At 44.1% G+C, this 15,890-nt stretch overlaps 1 protein-coding gene across 1 annotated transcript; it reads right to left on the reverse strand.

Moving 5' to 3' along the window:
• Positions 1 to 725: 725 nt before the first annotated feature.
• LOC115114969 (dnaJ homolog subfamily A member 2-like) lies at positions 726 to 15,875 on the reverse strand. Its single transcript, XM_029643427.2, has 9 exons — positions 15,739 to 15,875; positions 14,835 to 14,894; positions 14,076 to 14,311; positions 13,905 to 13,985; positions 6,956 to 7,089; positions 6,665 to 6,861; positions 3,361 to 3,505; positions 2,342 to 2,469; positions 726 to 2,223 (listed from the first exon to the last, which is right to left on the reverse strand). Exons 1-9 carry the CDS (start codon positions 15,814 to 15,816, stop codon positions 2,035 to 2,037), a joined length of 1,248 nt encoding a protein of 415 aa, XP_029499287.1. The 5' UTR covers positions 15,817 to 15,875; the 3' UTR covers positions 726 to 2,034.
• Positions 15,876 to 15,890: the final 15 nt, after the last annotated feature.

Consider the following 15,890-nt stretch of genomic DNA (forward strand, 5'->3'; position numbering starts at 1 on the left):
ATTGTACATGTATAAAATAGGAGAACACAATTTACATTACTGAGACAGGGGGTGAGAGACAACCACTGAGGGTGGGAGAGAGACATACTCTTGTGTTTTTTAGGAAGAGAGGCACAAGGGGGGAAAAAGGAGAGCAGCTTAGTTATTAAGAGATACTTCCTGTGTTAGGTCCAGGAGCGGCTGTCAATAATCCGGAACAGGAATTCCCATGAGGACCTAATGGGCCTGAGACTGATAAGACACCGCACACGCATAACCTACCACATCTAATATACCCTTTTGTTAGGCATTGGAGGTTGGTGCATAATTCTGGGCTGTATGAGTCTCTCTCAGGAGGATAAGAAGATCAGACAGAAACTGGAACAGCTGAAGAGGGAACACTCCTATGTCATGCAGTCTAAATGAGACAGTTAACACACAAGTAATATGTAAGAGATACAGGTAACAAGACAGGTGTAAATTTCCACCTCTTGCTCATTCTCCCTCCTCCCAGGAATACAGCAGGCTATAAGGAGCTGCTGGGTCCAGTGGAACTCCACAGCGCAGACAGTTGACACTGCTGACTCACTCAGGCTAGCCACCAACACTAACTAATATACTATCACTACCCTTTCCTTTAATTAAATACAGTGTACTTCAAAGAGCTATACTTTTTTTATTAAACTGTCTGTCATCGGCTTAAATACTGTAGCATGCTGGTAAGTGGATGAACAGAGGCAGAGAGCTGATGGTGACATGGTTTATTATACAGTTCAATTGTCATCCTGACAAATATGAGCATCAACAATAATATCACTTACTAAATAAAGCCTGTCTGTTGGTCTGAAGCATGTCCCTCCAGTGGCCTATTTCATATTTACAGTGACAGTCACATGACTACATCTCTACAGTCTAAAGCAGCCTCCTATCCTCTCCATCTGCACTGATCTCACAGAACTGGACAGGAAAAGGAAATAGGGCAGACTGTAGCTAAATATTTTGAAACTGGAAATTAAAGTGTTTTTTTAGGTTGTGATCAAAACATTTTCTAATTTGTGCCAACTAAACATGACCCTGCTGTTTTGTCCCATTAGTGCAGATGAAGGACAGGAATTTGGATTGGAAGGGAGGAGGCAGCTGAAGAGTACTGATATGCAACTGTGCACAGGGGATGGGGTTGCGGCTAGTATTTACAGAGCTGGAGATGGCATGTGACAGTTCTACTGGCATGGAGAGTTGTGTATAATACAGAGGTTTGGGGTCGAGGGTTAAAAGGTGACATGGTCAAGGTGTGACAAGTTCAACAAATTCAGATGTTTTTATCTTAAATTGAGCATAAACATGACTCACACTGCCACTACACACAGGATACATACTGCTATGAGTAGAGAAGCCAGCATCACACACACACACGCACACACGCCTTGCCTGAGTTTAGAAAGAGGAATAGAGTATGCTACTCAGACAAAAGCTCTGTGGTCACACACACAGATGCGCAAAAGCACACAATCCGCACGCAGAAGAAACATTTTTTTCTGACTGAAAGGTAAATAAGCCTAAAGATTCAAGCTATGTGATTGGTGGAGATAAATCTAAGCCAGGAAGTCCTCAGGTAACTCAGTGATGAGAGGAGTTTGAGCTTACAGAATGTGATGTAATCACTTCCTGTGTGGCTCAGCAGGCTGCCGTATAGGCCAGGGGCTATGGTAGGCCTGTGTTAAATGTCTTTTCAGCATGCGCTGATGTGACAGACTAGACTACGACACTGAAGAAGATAAATGAATGTATTTTTAAAGACAATATTTTCATTTTATACACAAGGTTCGCAAATGACGTTTCCAAAGACAGCTGTAGAGCCTAGAATCCTAGGATGTCAAATGGCCACCACACATCCAGCATAGCCTGCTGACCACACCCACACACTCTGATTGTGGAATGAAGAGGATGGAGGGTCCTGATGGGACCTGGGGCAGGGTGCAGTAGGGAGGTGCCCTTCCCTCACAACAGATGGGCACACAGACTGGAGAGAGAGGGTAGTCGGGGTGTGTATTCAGTCTACTGGTGGGCACACTGTACCCCTGGGCCGTGCGGCCCCCCCTCCTCATCAGAGCTATCATTGTAGGCCTCCCTTCTGGCCCCCGCTGACCCCTGACCTCTGACCTCACAGTCCTGGAGGTCAACCTCCTCTGCCTCCGACGAGATGACTGGTCCATCTGCACGCGCAGGCAGCAGGTCCTCCAACTCCTAAACACACACATGTAAAACACACATTCTGTAAATTACGTACACAAAGTAAAGGTTAAGACAATGTGTGATGCACCAGACACCTTAGGCGGGCTATTTGGTTCTCAGGGGTACTCACGGTGAGTTTCTCAGGGCTGATCCAGTTGTTGTCAGGGAACAGGACATCAAACTTGATGAACAGATCACCTTTCTCAAATGGGTTCCTGTACTGAGGCATACCCTCTCCCTTCACCACCCGGATACAACCTGACACACACGTAATGATACAAGGCAAGCAAAATAGATCAAGTTAAAGAGCGACTGCCCCTACAAAGCAACTTCTCGTTTTGAAAACGTCCTATTTGGCATCGATAGGAGTCAGAATTATCATGTCAAAATGTACTACAAAGTAGTATGATCATAAAGTCATTCTCCAAAAAATGGTATGTCACGGAATGAAGGGTACCGTAAGTGTTCCTTTGGTTGGGTTTATTTCAATCCTGCCCACAGCTGGCAGCACACAAGTAATCATGAATTCGGACCGCAGCTGCATGCGACCCGATCATAATGACCAAGGTCAATTTCTATTTGACATCCCTATGGGGCAAGTTAGGGACTATAAGTAAATTGCAGTGTACATGGGACAATATTTTAAAATGTCAATAGCTCCCAATTTCAATTATTTAAACACCTCAAACCATCTAGAAATTGTAGAAATATCGAAAGCATTTAAAAAGGTGTGCACCATGACAATATTGTCCCATTTTGCTATTTATTGACGGTCATTAACTAGCCCCAGAGTTAGGCTATCCGATGTCAAACCAACTTTGTCACGGTGGCACACCAGCCAGCTGAAGCTAATTGGCGAAAGAAGTTGGCTAGCACTAGCAAGCCTAAACGACTTCAAGACACAAGACCTGGTTAGACTGTTTCAAGTTATAAGCGTGAGTGAATACTGTGTGCTGTACAAACGCTTGCCACATCTGAACATACAGAGACGACCACATTAAACCACACCCCCAAAATATCTCTTGTTTGGCTTCAGTCATGGCTGCTGCATTTCTTAATGACCAAGCCAAAAAACTAGGCCACATGAGGAAGTTCAGGCCCCCTTTAAACTTGAAGCGGTGTGTGTGTTGTGGAGTGGTGAGTGTTTACCTGGGTCTATGACCTTGCCAGGGGGATATTTGACAGCGAGCTGGCGTCCGTCGAGGTGTGTGACCGCCAACTGAAAGCCACACAGAGCTTCCACCAGGCCGATACGCTGGGTCATGTGGAGGTCATGGCCATCACGACGGAACTCCTACAGAACACACTCAATAATTAACATTTTATCAGTACTTTGACTCAACCTCTCTGGTCGGCAAGAGCGTTTAAGGATTGTCTCAAACTCAGGAGATGGGAATTGAGGGCCACCTTCAGGTGTTACGACCATGATGTTTAATCAGCTTCTTGATATGCCACACCTGTCAGCTCGATAGGCTAATCTGGCAAAGGAGAAATGCTCACTAACAGGGACGTAAACACATTTGGGCACCACATTTGAGAGGAAGAATATTGTGTGAATATGGACAATTTCTGGGATCTTTTATTTCAGCTCATGAAACCAACCTTTTACATGTTGCATTTATATTTTTGTACAAGCACACACCAAAAGTTTGGGCACACCTACTCATTCCAAAGGTTTTCTTTATTTGTACTATTTTCTACATTGTAGAATCATAGTGAACACAAACTATGAAATGACACACGTGGAACATTGTGGTAACCCACAAATTGTTAAACAAATCCAAATATATTTTTATATTTGAGATTCTTCAAAGTAGCCATCCTTTGCCTTGATGACAGCTTAGCACACTCTTGGCATTCTCTCAACCAGCATCAAGAGTATCAACCTGGAATGCATTTCAATTAACAGGTGTGCCTTGTTAAAAGTTAAAGTGGAATTTCTTTCCTTCTTAATGTATTTGAGCCAATCAGTTGTGTTGTGACAAGGTAGGGTTGGTATACAGAAGATAGCCCTATTTGGTAAAAGACCAAGTCCATATTATGGCAAGAACAACTCAAATAAGCAAAGAGAAACAACAGTCCATCATTACTTTAAGACATAAAGGTCAGTCAATATGGAAAATTAAGAACTTTGAAAGTTTATTCAAGTGCAGTCGCAAAAGCCATAAAGCGCTATGATGAAACTGGCTCCCTCATGAGGATCGCAGCAGTTACCTCTGCTGCAGAGGATAAGTTCATTAGAATTACCAACCTCAGAAATTGCAGCCAAAATAAATGTTTCAGAGTTCAAGTAACAGACATCAACTGTTCAGAGGAGACTGTGTGAGACTTGCTTGAGTCAAGAAACACAAGCAATGAACATTAGATTGGTGGAAATCTGTCCTTTGGTCTGATTAGAGATTTTTGGAGCCAACGGCCATGTCTTTGTAAGATGCAGAGTAGGTGAACGGATGATCTCTGCATGTGTGGTTCCCACCGTGAAGCATGGAAGAGGTGGTGTGGGGGTGCTTTGCTGGTGACACTATCAGGGATTTATTTAGAATTCAAGGCACACTTATCGAGCATGGCTACAACAGCATTCTGCAGCGATATGCCATTCCATCTGTTTTTTGCTTAAATGGGACTATCATTTGTTTTAACAGGACAAATGATCCAACACACCTCCAGGCTATGTAAGAGCTATTCGACCTCAACCCAACAGATGGTTTGGGATGAGTTGGACCGCAAAGTGAAGGAAAAGCAGCCAATGAGTGCTCAGCATATGTGGTTGAGATAATGCCAAGAGTGTACAAAGCTGTCAAGGCAAAGGGTGGCTACTTTGAACAATCGCAAATATATTTTGATTTGTTTAACAGTTTTTGGGTTACTATATGACTCCATATGTGTTATTTCAGAGTTTGTCTTCACTATTAATTCAACAATGTAGAAAATAGTACAAAATAAAGAATGAGTAGGTGTGTCCAAACTTTTGACTGATACTGTAATATAAATACACTACTCAAAAAAATAAAGGGAACACTAAAATAACACATCCTAGATCTGAATGAATGAAATATTCTTATTAAATACTTTTTTCTTTACATAGTTGAATGTGCTGACAACAAAATCACACAAAAATGATCAATGGAAATCAAATTTATCAACCCATGGAGGTCTGGATTTGGAGTCACACTCAAAATTAAAGTGGAAAACCACACTACAGGCTGATCCAACTTTGATGTAATGTCCTTAAAACAAGTCAAAATGAGGCTCAGTAGTGTGTGTGGCCTCCACGTGCCTGTATTACCTCCCTACAACGCCTGGGCATACTCCTGATGAGGTGGCGGATGGTCTCCTGAGGGATCTCCTCCCAGACCTGGACTAAAGCATCCGCCAACTCCTGGACATTCTGTGGTGCAACGTGGCGTTGGTGGATGGAGCGAGACATGATGTCCCAGATGTGCTCAATTGGATTCAGGTCTGGGGAACGAGCGGGCCAGTCCATAACATCAATGCCTTCCTCTTGCAGGAACTGCTGACACTCCAGCCACATGAAGTCTAGCATTGTCTTGCATTAGGAGGAACCCAGGGCCAACCGCACCAGCATATGGTCTCACAAGGAGTCTGAGGATCTCATCTCGGTACCTAATGGCAGTCAGGCTACCTCTGGCAAGCACATGGAGGGCTGTGCGGCCCCCCAAAGAAATGCCAACCCACACCATGACTGACCCACCGCCAAATCGGTCATGCTGGAGGATGTTGCAGGCAGCAGAACGTTCTCCACGGCGTCTCCAGACTCTGTCACGTGCTCAGTGTGAACCTGCTTTAATCTGTGAAGAGCACAGGGCGCCAGTGGCGAATTTGCCAATCTTGGTGTTCTCTGGCAAATGCCAAACGTCCTGCACGGTGTTGGGCTTTAAGCCAACCCTCACCTGTGGACGTCAGGCCCTCATACCACCCTCATGGAGTCTGTTTCTGACCGTTTGAGCAGCACATTTGTGGCCTGCTGGAGGTCATTTTGCGGGGCTCTGGCAGTGCTCCTCCCGCTCCTCCTTGCACAAAGGCGGAGGTAGCGGTCCTGCTGCTGGGTTGTTGCCCTCCTACGGCCTCCTCCACGTCTCCTGAGGTACTGGCCTGTCTCCTGGTAGCGCCTCCATGCTCTGGACACTACGCTGACAGACACAGCAAACCTTCTTGCCACAGCTCACATTGATGTGCCATCCTAGATGAGCTGCACTACCGGAGCCACTTGTGTGGGTTGTATAATTTTTTATATATATAATTTTTGGGGATGTGTGTATTGTTACTGCACTGTTGGAACTAGAAACATAAGCATTTAGCTGAAACTGCAATATCTGCTAAATGTGTTTGCAACCAACAAAATTAGATTGAGAATTTCTGAACACTGGGTGGTTTCCTGAGCAGTTTATTTAAATCTTTGAGTACTCTCTGCTACAGTGTGTGTGCATTTTACCTCATGCTCCTTCTCCTGCAGGACCAGTAGGATGTCTCCAGGCTCAGTGCCTGGGGCTTGGTCAGCCTCTCCAGTGAAGCTTATTTTCTGGCCATGCCTCATGCCTTTATCAACATGGACCTCCAACAGCTTGGTCTCCTTGTTCACCTTACGACCCTCACACTTCTTACAGCGGTCCTTCTCACTGATCACCTCCCCTATACAAAACACAAACAGATTAGTTTCCTAACAAAAAAAATATTTTTATAGTGTATTCATTATTGCAGACCATGTGTGTGTGTGTGGTCCTACCCTCTCCGTTGCAGTCTGTGCAGACTGACTGCATCTGTTGGACCATGCCAGGAGCCAGCTGTCTGATCATGATCCTCATGCCTCTCCCTCTGCAGGCCACGCACTTCTGCACCGCCCCCGCCTTACCCCCGGCACTGGAGACCAGAGAGAGGAGAGTCAAGTATCACATTAAACAATATATATCTCATGTTAAAGGGGCAATCAGCAATCACACCTACATTCATTTTTGGACTTGTACCCATTGATTCTAAAATATTATAACTTATAAATTAACTTTGTTCAATTGTCATATCCCATCGCAACCCAAAATATAACCTTGTTTTACAAACAAAGTAAACAAACGGTATACAGCTTCAAAATATGGTAAAAACTATACATTTTTATATCATGAATGTTTAGTCCTGCATCCATATCTCTGTCCACTAAAGATATTTATACAGAACAAAAATAAAACGGAACGTGTTGGTCCCATGTTTCAAAACCTTTCCAGGTGCATAAAAAGCTTACCTCTCTCAATTTTTTTGAAGAAATGTGTTTACATCCTTGTTAGTGAGCATTTCTCCTTTTCCAAGATAATCCATCCTGACAGGTGTGGCATATCAAGAAGCTGATTAAACAGCCTGATCATTACACATGTGCACCTTGTGCTGGGTACAATAAAATACCACAAAAAATGTGCATTTTTGTCACACAACACAATGCCACAGATGTCTCAAGTTGATGGAGCTTGCAATTGGCATGCTACTGCAGGAATATCCACCATAGCTGTTGCCAGATAAATGAACATTAAATTATCTACCATAAGCTACCAACGTCATTTTAGATAATTTGACAGTACGTCCAACTGGCCTCACAACCGCAGACCACATGTAACCACGTCAGCCCAGGACGTCCACAACCGGCTTCTTCACCTGCGGGATTGTCTGAGACCAGCCAACCAGACATCTGATGAAGAAACAGGGTTTGAACAACCAAAGAATTTCTGCACAAATTGTCAGAAACAGTCTCAAGGAAGCTCATCGTCCTCACCAGGGTCTTGACCCGATTGCAGTTCGGCGGCGTAACCAACATCTATGGGTAAATGCTCATCTTCGATAGCCACTGGAGAAGTCTGCTCTTCACAGATCAATCCCGGTTTCAACTGGTACCATGCAAATGGCACACAGCGTGTACGATGTCATGTGGGCGAGCGGTTTGCTGATGTCAGCGTCGTGAACAGAGTGCCTCATGTTGATGGTGGGTTTATGGTATGGGCAAGCATAAGCTGCGGACAACGAACACAACTGCCTTTTTTATTGATGACATTTTGAATGCACAGAGATATCGTGACAAAATCCTAAGGCCCATTGTCATGTCATTCACCCGCCACCATCACCTCATGTTTCAGCATGATAATGCACGGCCCCATGTCGCAAGTATCTGCACACAATTCCTGGAAGCTGGAAATGTCCCAGTTCTTCTATGGCCTGCATACACACCCATTGAGCATGTTTGGGATGCTCTAGATTGACGTGTATGACAGCGTATCCAGTTCCCACCAATATCCATCAAATCCGCACAACCATTGAAGAGGAGTGGGACAACGTTCCACAGGCCACAAACAACAGCCTGATCAACTCTATGCGACAGAGATGTGTCGCGCTGAATAAGGCAAATGGTGGTCACACCAGATACAGACTGGTTTTCTGATCCACGCCCCTACCAACCCACTTGATATCTGTGACCAACAGATACATATGTCTGAGTATGTGAGCGGAATTGAAAATGGAAATGCCACTCATGGGGGGCCGCACCACGTCCTTTCCAACTGCTCTGACAAAAACCGCTCCGAGCTCAAAAAAAAAAAAAATTGCAGGTCCAAATCCAATCCCTTCATTAAAAATCACAATTTATCCAACACCCATCTATTTCTGTGACTACCTGGACCTTTCATTTATTTTTTAAGTATTGAAAACAAACCATATGATTTGAATGAAAAGTATTTTAATAAACATTAAAAGGTGAATGTAAGTGCTCAGAACTTCAAATAGGCTACATGTCATTAAAACAGCATAAAACACTAAATAGGTCAGGAGCCAGACAAGCCTAAGAAGGAACTAAAATGAATTATTTAAGTTATATCCTACAAAGAAACACATTGTGATGAATTGTGTACAGATGAAGCAGATGCTAAACTATCAGACTGTTTTGCTAGCACAGACTGGAATATGTTCCGGGATCCTTCCGATGGCATTGAGGAGTACACCACATCACTCATTGGCTCCATCAATAAGTGCATCAATGATGTCGTCCCCACAGTGACCAGTACGTACATACCACCAACCAGAAGCCATGGATTATAGGCAACATCTGCACTGAGCTAAAGGGTAGAGTTGCCGCTTTCAAGGAGCGGGACACTAACCCGGAAGCATGCTCTGGTCAACTGCAAAGTGTGTTCACTGACATTTTCAACCGATCCCTGACTGAGTCTAATACCAACATGTTACAAGCAGACCACCATAGTCCCTGTGCCAAAGAACACGAAGGTAACCTGCCTAAATGACTACCAACCCGTAGCACTCACGTCTATAGCCATGAAGTGCTTTGAAAGGCTGGTCATGGCTCACAACACCATTATCCCAGAAACGCTAGACACACTCCAATTTGCATACCGCCTCAACAGATCCACAGGTGATGCAATCTCTATTGCACTCCACACTGCCCTTTCCCACCTGGACAAAAGGAACACCTACGTGAGAATGCTATTCATTGACTACAGCTCAGCGTTAAAAACCATAGTGTCCTCAAAGCTTATCACTAAGCTAAGGACCCTGGGAATAAACACCTCCCTCTGCAACTGGATCCTGGACTTCCTGACAGGCCGCAACCAGGTGGTAAGGGTAGGTAACAACACATCCGCCACACTGATCCTCAACACAGGGGCCCCTCAGGGGTGCGTGCTCAGTCCCCTCCTGTACTCCCTGTTCACTCATGACTGCACAGCCAGGCACGACTCCAACACCATCATTAAGTTTGCCTATGACAACAGTGGTAGGCCTGATCACCGACAACGAGACAGCCTATAGGGAGGAGGTCAGAGACCTGGCAGTATAGTGCCAGGACAACAACCTCTCACTCAATGTGATGATTGTGGACTACAGGAAAAGGAGGACCGAGCACACCCCTATTCTCATCGATGAGACTGTAATGGAGCAAGCGGAGAGCTTCAAGTTCCTTGGTGTCCACATCACCAACAAGCCAACATGGTCCAAGCACACCAAACAGTCGTGAGGAGGGCACAACAAAACCTATTCTCCCCTCAGGAAACTGAAAAGATTTGGCATGGGTCCTCAGATCCTCAAAAGGTTCTACAGCTGCACCATTGAGAGCATCCTGACTGGTTGCATCACTGCCTGGTATGGTAACTGCTCGGCCTCCGACCGCAAAGGCACTACAGAGTGTAGTGCGAACGGCCCTGTACATCACTGGGGCAAAGCTTCCTGCCACCCAGGACCTCTATACCAGGCAGTGTCAGGGGAAGGCCCTAAAAATGGTTATGGACTCCACCCACCCTAGTCATAGACTGTTCTCTCTGCTACTGCACAGCAAGCAGTACCGGAGCGCCAAATCTAGGTCCAAGAGGCTTCTAAACAGCTCCTACCCCCAAGCCATAAGACTCCTGAACATCTAATCAAATGGCTACTCAGACCATTTGCATTGCCCCACTCTACCCAACTGTACATATTACCCCAACTAACCAGTGCCCCCGCACATTGACTCGGTACCCACGTGTAGTGTCACGCCATTGTTATTTTACAGCTGCTCTTTAATTACTTGTTACTTTTATTCCTTATTCTTACTCATTTTTTTCAACTGCATTCGTTTTGTTATACATTTTTATTTAATACATTTTGTTGTATTAAATCATTTGTACATATACAGTGCATTTGGAAAGTATTCAGACTCCTTGACCTTTTCAACATTTGGTTACATTACAGCCTTATTCTAAAAACTGATTAAATATTTTTTTTATCCCCTCCATCTTCACACACTACCTCATAATGACAAAGCCAACAGTTCATACATTTTTTGCAAATGTATTTAAAAAAAAACATTTTTTAAATACCTTGTTCATTAAAAAGTATTCAGACCCTTTGGTATGAGACTTGAAATTGAGCTCAGGTGAATCCAGTTTCCATTGGTCATCTTTGAGATGTTTCTACAACTTGATTGGAGTCCACCTGAGGTAAATTCAATTGACTGGACATGATTTGGAAAAGCACACACCTGTCTATATAAAAAGGTCCCACAGTTTACAGTGCATGTCAGAGCAAAAACCAAGTCATGAGGTCAAAGGAATTGTCCGTAGAGTGCCGAGACAGGATTGTGTCGAGGCACAGATTTGGGAAGGGTACCAAAAAATGTCTGCAGCATTGAAGGTCCCTGAGAACACAGTGGCCTCCATCCAAACTTCTTCTATTTCAGAAGGAACCACCAAGACTCTTCCTAGAGCTGGCCACCTGGCCAAACTGAGCAATCAGGGGAGGAAGGCCTTGGTTAGGGAGGCAACCAAGAACCCGATGGTCACTGACAGTGCTCCAGAGTTCCTCTGTGGAGATGGTTGTCCTCCTGGAAGGTTCTCCCATCTCTGCAGCACACCACCAATCCAGCTTTTATGGTAGAGTGACCAAACAGAAGCCACTCCCCAGTAAAAAGGCACATGACAGCCAACTTAGATGTTCCAAAAGGCACCTAAAGGACTCTCAGACCATGAGAAACAAGATTCTCTGGTCTGATGAAACCAAGATTGAACTCTTTGGCATGAATGTCAACGGTCACGTCTGGAGGAAACCCGTCACCATCCCTTCGGTGAAGCATGGTAGTGGTAGCATCATGCTGTGGGGAAGTTTTTCAGCAGCAGAGACTGGGAGACTAGTCAGGATCAAGGGAAAGATGAACGTAGCAAAGTACAGAGAGATCCTAGATGAAAACCTGCTCCAGAGCACCCAGGACCTCAGACTGGGGTGAATGTTCACCTTCCAACAGGACAACAACCCTAAGGACACAGCCAAGACTATGCAGGTGTGGCTTCGCGACTATAATCCATTTTAGAATAAGGCTGTAACGTAACAAAGTGGAAAAGGTCAAGGGGTCTGAATACACAATAGGCTGTGACATATAATTAAATACAAATTAAACAAAAAATGCCTTATTAGTGCCTTTGAATTCATTTTTAGAAAGAAGAGTTTAGCCAGTCTGACTTCAGGCTCATGCGATGGTGCCTAGAGAGCAGGCCAGCAGCGATGCATGTCTTTTCAAATGATTCTTTAGTTGTGGACACTACATCACCGCACTCGCTCTCTTGGTCCTCATCTTTGTAAATTACCTTCATTTTGCAAGTGTGTGTTTTTATCCGTTTCTTTATGAAAATATTTAGCAAACTCAATGACAGTAGTTAAAGAAAGAGGCTATAGCAGCACTTTTATTTAACCTTTATTTAACCAGGTAGGCTAGTTGAGAACAAGTTCTCATTTGCAACTGCGACCTGGCCAAGATTAAGCATAGCAGTGTGAACAGACAACAACACAGAGTTACACAAGGAGTAAACAATAAACAAGTCAATAACATAGTAGAAAAAATAAATAATCTATATACATTGTGTGCAAAAGGCATGAGGAGGTAGGCAATAAATAGGCCATAGGAGTGAATAATTACAATTTAGCAGATTAACACTGGAGTGATAAATGATCAGATGAACATGTGCAGGTAGAGATACTGGTATGCAAAAGAGCAGAAAAGTAAATAAAATAAAAACAGTATGGGGATGAGGTAGGTAAATTGGGTGGGCTATATACCGATGTTGGCTGACTTGTTGGCTGACCCTCATTACATATTCGTCACCAAACCCACTGGCTCCAGGTCATCTAAAAGTCTTTGCTAGGTAAAGCCCCATATTATCTCAGCTCACTGGTCACCATAGCAACCCCACCCGTAGCACGTGCTCCAGCAGGTATATTTCACTGGTCATCTCCAAAAGCCAACACTTCCTTCGGCCACCTTTCCTTCCAGTTCTCTGTTGCCAATGACTGGAACAAATCACTGAAGCTGGATGGAGTCTTATATCTCACTCTCTAACTTTTAGCATCAGCTGTCAGAGCAGCTTACCGATCATTGCTCTTGTACACAGCCCATCTGTAAATAATAGCCCACTCAACTACCTCATCATCTGCACATATATCACTCCAGTGTTAATGCTAAATTGTAATTATTTCACCTCTATGGCCTATTTATTGCCTACCTCCCTGCATTTGCACACACTGTACATTGATTTTTCTATTGTGTTATTGACAGCACGTTTGTTTATTGACAGCACGTTTGTCACACTGCTTTGCTTTATCTTGGCCAGGTCGCAGTTGTAAATGAGAACTTGTTCTCAACTAGCCTACCTGGTTAAATAAACGTGAAAAAAAACCACAAAAAAACAAGTAGACTACAAATGCATGGTGAGCCAGGCATGCCCTGACCTCGTGAAGTGAGCACTACTGGAGCCAAATTGGTGCGAGCGAAAAGGTTGACGCTCCAGCTCGGCTCACATACTCGGGGCGGCAGGGTAGCCTAGTGGTTAGAGCGTTGGACTAGTAACCGAAGGTTGCAAGTTCATATCCCCGAGCTGACAAGGTACAAATCTGTCGTTTGAAAATCTGGACGTCATTGAAAATAAGAATTTGTTCTTAACTGGTAAAATAAAAAAATACTCTTATCTGTATTCCAAGACATGTAAACTCCATAGATAGGTCCTAATGAATTCAATTGACTGATTTCCTTTTATGAACTGTAAATCAGTAAAATATTTGAAATTGTTGCATTTATATTTTTGTTCAGTGCATTTCAAAAAGTGTAGTAGCTCAGCAACTACCAACATTGATCTCCATGCGAATTATATTATTTTAAAGTGTGTGTGTAGACTCACCCATTGCAGGAAGCACACAGGACATTCTTGCTGAGTTGTAGTTTGGTTGTTTTACCATTGTAGAGGTCTTCCAGTGAAACTCTGTTAGACAGGTAGGCAGGGTAAGGAATAACTAAAATAATATGTCTGGATGAGGACCATAGATGTGAAGGGAGAATAACTGTCACTCACTTGAGGGGATGCACCATGTCCTCGCCTCTCCTGCGCCCTCCATTGCGTCCTCCCCCTCCGCGTCCCTGCCCCCCCATGAAGCCAAACAGCCCCCCTCCAAAGATGTGGGAGAAGATGTCATCCATGCCAGCCCCTCCACCACCTCCCTCCCGCAGCCCCTGCTCTCCATAGCGGTCATAAAGCTCCTTCTTTTCTGGATTGGTCAACACCTCATACGCAAAACTTATCTCTTTAAACTGGGAGAGATGGGGGGGGGGGGTCATTAGGGAGGAACCTGACATTGTCCATCATAACTACCTCCCACAGACATTCTACATAATCAGGTGACATTTTTCATACTGTTAACTTTAAATCCACATGAACAATCATCACGTTGTTGTCTCACAGATCCTCTCATCTCAATAGTCTAGGTTTCCTCTCATTCATCTGCACTGATGTTACACAGGTCAGATGATAGCGATGAAGAAGAAGATGCTGGTTGGGGCAGTGCTGCAGATGAACCAAAGGAGACCAGGAAAGAGGGTGCCTCAACAGACTAGCTGGTGCATTCTTGCTATGGAGAGGAGGCCATTTGAGTAATACCAAAAGTGATTGATACCAGCCTCTGTTACTGCACAATACAGATAGGCCCATGTGATGGTACTACCATGACTAGTGGTCATGATGTGGCTTGATCAGTGTTATGTGCTGCTGTGAATCGTTTTGTGTGTACTGTGTCATGTTTTGATTGTGTTATTTGTGTAACTGCCCGTCTCTTACCTTGTCCCCTGCATCTGGGTTCTTATCAGGGTGAAACTCTTTGGCCAATTTGCGGTATGCCTGAACACAAGAGAGACAGACCTACATTATCAGTCACTGTCTGGGAGTGGGCTGTTGTAGGGCCAACATTTTCTAACTGCGTAGCTTTACCCTGCTGCTGCGGCAAGAGAAACACTTGGTGAATCTGAAAACATTCTAACGTTAGCTAGCTAGCATGCTTAACATAATCATCCTCCTCATGACAATCCCTAGTAAAATAGCAATCTGTAGTATCTGTCAAAAACATGACGACAGAGTAACTAACTTTAGACCATATTAGCTAACAATAATATATGTAGTTAGCAAACATTACCAGACAAATGAGATACATCCCGAGCTCATTATGTACTAACTGGCTATAACTAGCAAATAACATACCTAGTACCTCTATATGGTTTTACTCTGTCAGCTTTGTTTTACTCACGCCAGCTAGCGCAGCATCTTACGCTAATGTTAGCTAGCTCCTGCAGCTAACTTCGCGCAGCAGTCTGCACTGCCTAGCAACGATCGGCCGCTGCCTGTGCTACGTTTCTATGCGTAAGGACGGTAGCCCTAGTTTCTCATGTATAAAATACATATAACCAAATTTCCAACAGGTAGTTAACTAACTAGTTAACTAGCTGTCTTAAATCGCGCTTTTCAAATCAGAGAAATACTTACTTTTCATTAGATATTTGCCCCAGAATATGCACTGGCTAGCTCGCATGATTAGCTAGCTAACGTTAACTAGCGATAGTTTAACTAGCTGGGTTAGCTTAGCATCTGAATAGTGTTGGTAAGGCCACATCAACCCTGTTTTGCGGTCATATAATTTCCTGTAGGCGCTGATTGTGTATTATTTATTTACATAACACCAGTCACTTACCTTCTTTAGGTCGTTTTCTGAGGCGGAGGGTGAAACTCCGAGGATGTCGTATAGCTTGGTATCCACAACGTTGGCCATAATGCTAGCTAACGTTAGTCAACTACAGACAGAAATACCTTCTGCCGAGGAAAGGAAACGAGAGAAGATAAACA

This window comes from Oncorhynchus nerka, linkage group LG9a (assembly GCF_034236695.1).
Source record: "Oncorhynchus nerka isolate Pitt River linkage group LG9a, Oner_Uvic_2.0, whole genome shotgun sequence".
NCBI lineage: Eukaryota > Metazoa > Chordata > Actinopteri > Salmoniformes > Salmonidae > Oncorhynchus > Oncorhynchus nerka.